This window comes from Nanorana parkeri, unplaced genomic scaffold (genome assembly GCF_000935625.1).
Source record: "Nanorana parkeri isolate BGI_ZX_2015 unplaced genomic scaffold, ASM93562v1 scaffold46, whole genome shotgun sequence".
NCBI lineage: Eukaryota > Metazoa > Chordata > Amphibia > Anura > Dicroglossidae > Nanorana > Nanorana parkeri.
In genome coordinates, this window is record NW_017306314.1 from 1,348,202 (window position 1) to 1,352,968 (window position 4,767).

A 4,767-nucleotide genomic window follows, 5' to 3' on the forward strand; every position below is an offset into this window, starting at 1 on the left:
GGGGGGGGTACACACTCAGTAAATACTCTTTAGGTAGGACTGATCTGGAAGATGATAAATGAACTGCTGCTGTGTGATTTCTGTCAGAGAACTGTCCTCCACACAGTACATAGAAAGCTTGTTCTTTCCTTCCCACATAGACTGACTGGTTTAATCAGTACAAGAAATCCCTGGCAACGTATATGAGGTCTCTGGGAGGTGATGAAGGTCTGGACATAACACAAGATATGAAGCCCCCCAAAAGTCTGTACATAGAGGTACGTAACTAGAAATCTATGTAGAGAAATAAAGGAGCAAATTTTCATCACAACCGCCCACAATGTACATAGATGGATCAGTCATTAGAGGGGAAATTGTACTGAAGCCTCGACGATTAGGAGACAATTGAACCTTTTTTGCAGCTGACTGCTTTTAGCTTAACCACCTCCCGGCAAGGCGTTGTAAAAAAGAACGGCCGGCCGGGAGCTCTCTGGATCTAGGCAGGCGTTTTTAAACGTCCGCTCAACCACGCCCACACACACAAGCGGGAAAGTGCCCAAATTTAAAAACAGGCAGCGATGCCTGTTTACATACAAGCGATCCGCCGCATTCACTTGAAGTTAAGTGGGGGAAAAAAATGACGTTGCCCCAAAAAATTGAAAACCACACATGAAAAATGTTTGTTTTTTTTAAACCACAAAATGTAAGTGCTCACCCATACATACACGCATGCAAACATGCGTCATGTGCACATAGGTGCGAAAACGACGATTGCGTCCATTACGCTGCACATGTAACATATCGCTGCGAACGTCACAGTGTGAGCAATAATTTCAGTCACTGATAACACTAAACTGATGAGCGGCAAAAGCTTGTAAAGCGTCGCCTATGGCCAATTGTAGGCATGGTAGTTTTTTGCGATTTCGCATGCAATTTTAAAGCTTGACATGTTTGGTGTCTATTTACCTGACGTGACCCCGTCTTTTATATTTTACCAAAAAATTGGGTAATAATAAATGTTTTATAACATAATGTTAAAAAAAAACAAAAAACTTTCTTTTCAAAATTTTCAGTAATTTTTCCTTGATATAGTAAAAGTGGTGATTAAATACCACCAAAAGAGCGATATCTGTCCCCCAAAAATGCGCGGTCAGCAAGTAGTTAAACAATGTATTTCCCTATGTGAAGATTTCTCTTTATTTGTACTCCTGGTGAGGGGAGGTCTTGCTATCAGACACAGACTGGGGGAAGAAAAACTTGAGAGCTTCTGAGCGCTCTGTGCTCGGTCCAAAAATAAAAAGTTTGCCTGGAGTTCTGCTTGAGGGCCCAGTCACACCATCAAGAGTGCGTTCAGCCTCTGGAACGAGCCTGCGTTCCGGTCCAGTGCGACCTGCAAAAAATAGTGCATGCAGTGTTTTTTTCAGATTGCACTGGACCGGTACGCAGGCACTAATGTGCCACGCGTTCGGGTGCCAGCGATCGCACCGCGGGTGGGGGGCGTGGCTGTGTTGCCATTGAGTTCAATGCACTACCACGCCCCCACCCGCCCCAAAACAAAGTGAGCCGGCCGGGTTGCATTCCAGAGGCCGAACGCACTGGAATGCACTCTTGATGGTGTGACTGGGCCCTTATTGACTGTCCATGGTGTTTATGGCATGCACAGGAGCATCATTTAACCCCTTCATGACTGAGGCCCTTTTTTCATTTTTTGCACCCATATTACGTAGGCGCACCCGACGCGCGGGGGCGGGGGATTTTTACTATTAGATTGATTTTATTTAATTTTACAAGCCCCCCCATGTGATAGCAGATGGTGGTGACAGGTACTCTTTAAGGTAATTTTATCATTCAGTCTAAGATGAGCTCATTTGTAAGTTATCACAACATACTAGTTGCTAGTAACTTGCTTCATGTAAGTGGTTTCCAGCTTGGTAATGCCGAGGTGGATCACAGGTCAAGGCCTCTACCAAAAATGTTATATGTTAATATAAAGTATAAATGTATTTATGACTCCAATATTGTGCTAAAGATGATTATTCTATTCACTGACTGGACACTGACATCAGCTGTCAGTGCAGGCTACCATTTTGATTTGTATTAATGACATTACTTTTTATTTATCTGGGAGGTGTATTATCAGTTAAAGATCGGCCAAGCCTTATTTATCTTTGTCTGTAGGTGCGCTGCTTGAGAGATTATGGTGAATTTGAGATTGACGATGGCACAACAATTCTGCTGAAGAAAAACAGCCAGGTAAGATTCCTCTGAATAAAAGGTGTATAGCTAAAGGCCAAACTTCTTTTTAGATTTGGTAGTAGTGAGGGGTTGGAACTAGAGCTGCAGCTAACGATTATTTTCAAAATCGATTAGTTAGCCGATTATTAAGTTCGATTAATCGGTTAATCGGATAAAAAATACATTTTAAAAAATGGCTCCAGTGATGGGACCACTGTCATGTTTCTATTGGCGCCTGACTGTAATTGCCCTGATCAGCAATGAAAATGAGGGTAAATCCAACATTTTGAGCTGACGCCAGAGCAGAAATAGAGGAGAAATCTTCCAACAGAGACACTTAAGGCCGTGACACACTGCACGCGAGGCCGTGCAGAGCGAAGCAAAGCTATCCGGCACGGAGCTTTGCGTGCAGTGTGTGAGCTGACTGCAGTCAGATGATTGACTGCACCTTCAGCCAATCGGCTCGTCCGTAACAACCAGCTGTCGCATACCGACGCGCTGGTTTATTCGCGTGAGCCGATTGGCTGAAGTTGGAATTGTTGATCTCGGCACGCTCAGCTCCGCGAGCTCTCGCCAGCTGAGGTGCCCAGGAGAAAATGACATGACACACTGCTCGCAAAGGCAGCGCGCCACCGCTCCGCGCTGCTTCGCCTGCAGTGTGTCACGGCCTTTATTCCCATGATAACTGTCTAAGAGGGGATTTAAATGTGATTGGTGGCTTTGGGAAATGTCTTGGATTGAACACGCTTAGGAAAAACAAGGCTTTATATATATATATATATATATGAAAGAGCACAAAGCGCCTGGAGGGGTGTGTTTGGGAATAGCACTCCTAAATCACAAGTGAACAAAAGGGGTTATCGGATCACTGACCCCAAAGGAGTGGACAAATGTATTGTAGTAATGCCTAAATGATGGCACGGAGCAAGCAGGCTGTGTTACTTTTATGCACCTCCATGAATTTTTCCCCAATTACTGATGTCTGTAAATCGCGTGTAGTCCTTCTCAGCATAATGCTGTGTAACAGATGGGGCCCTAAGGCTGAATGAGCAGCCTGTTTCCCTGTGGTTCCCTTTAGTGGTGGGCAAGAGCTCCATTTTTAGCAGAAGAGTGAGATGTAAACGGATGATGTCAAACATGCAGGACACAGTGGGAGAAAAGCACCGACCACTAGAAAGGCGCACTTCGGGCACAATGATAACACATATGATTACACGGTGCACTGGGTGTGTAAATGATCATTAAAAAGCTGGGTGTTATGTGCAGAGAACGGCTGCAGAGTATACAAATCTTACCTTGCAGCATACCGTCTCCGGGGTGTGGCTTTAAGTAAGTTAAAGAATATTTTTGCAGAAAAGGTGACCGTTAAACAATGAAATGATCCTGCTGTGTAGAGACATACCGTGCCTTGTGAAAGTATTCACCCTCCCTTGTGTTTTTCTTGTTTGATTGCATTGCAGCCTGGAATTAAAATGGATTTTTTGGAGTGTTTGTACCATGTGATGTGCACAACATACGTACCACTTTGTAGTTGCAGAATGTTTTATTGTGACACAAACGTAAATCCCTAAATAAGATGCGGCCCAACAAATTAACTTTAGAAGTCCCATAATTCGTTGATAAAGATCCACCTGTGTGCAATCGGTGTCACATGATGTCAGTTTGAATATACCTGTTTTTAAAGGCCCCCGAGTCTGCAACACCACTAAGCAAGCAACATGAGGACCAAGGTGCTCTCCAAAAAGGTCGGAGATAACGTTGTGGAGAAATATAAATCAGTGTTGGGTTATAAAAATAAAACCCCAAACTTTGCACATACCCCCGGGGAACCATTATAACAAAATGGAAAGAATATGGCACCACTAGAAACCTGGCAAGAGAAGGCTGCCCGCCAAAACTCAGGCTGGGCAAGAGGGGTATTATTCAGAGATCCAACAAAAACTACAAAGATCCCCAATGTAAATGGGAGTCCCTGTCCATAGGACCACTCTAGGCTGTACACTCCAGAGTGGGGCTTTATAGACTAGTGGCCAGAAAAAAAGCAAACCCAACACTGCCCATCACCCTGTGGACAGCAGCCCCACAGTGTAACATCATGGTGGCACCGTCATGCTATGGGGAGGCTTTTCATTGGTATCTATAGATGTGAGACTGGGATGGAGGGTCTCCTTCAAATCTGCTGCTAAAATAACACTCGAGAGGGAAACATTTAAATGTCTTGGAATGGCCTAGCCAAACCCAGACCTCAATCCAATTGAGAATTTGTAGCGTGACTTGAAGATTGCTGTACACCAACACAGCCTATCTGACTTGAAGGAGCTGGAGCAGTTTTGCCTTGAACAATGAGCAAACATCCCAGTGACTAGAAATGCTAAGCTAACCAAATGATGGCTCTGCAAAGTATTGACTTTAGGGGGGTGAATACATATGCACACTCAAGACTTCTGTTTTTTTGTTTTGTTTTTGTCTTAATTGTCACATTAAAAATAATTTTACACCTATAAAGTGGTATGCATATTTTGTATATCACATGGTACAACCCCCCCCCCCCCC

General features: G+C 44.0%; 1 protein-coding gene across 1 annotated transcript in view; it reads left to right on the top strand.

Annotated features, from left to right (window-relative positions):
• The window catches only part of GINS1 (GINS complex subunit 1), a 13,172-nt gene that overhangs the window by 7,793 nt on the left and 612 nt on the right, over positions 1-4,767 (top strand). Inside the window, exons 5-6 of the mRNA XM_018573090.1 lie at positions 141-257; positions 2,158-2,232. Coding sequence (XP_018428592.1) covers positions 141-257; positions 2,158-2,232 — 192 coding nt within the window. The remainder of the gene's footprint in view (positions 1-140; positions 258-2,157; positions 2,233-4,767) is intronic.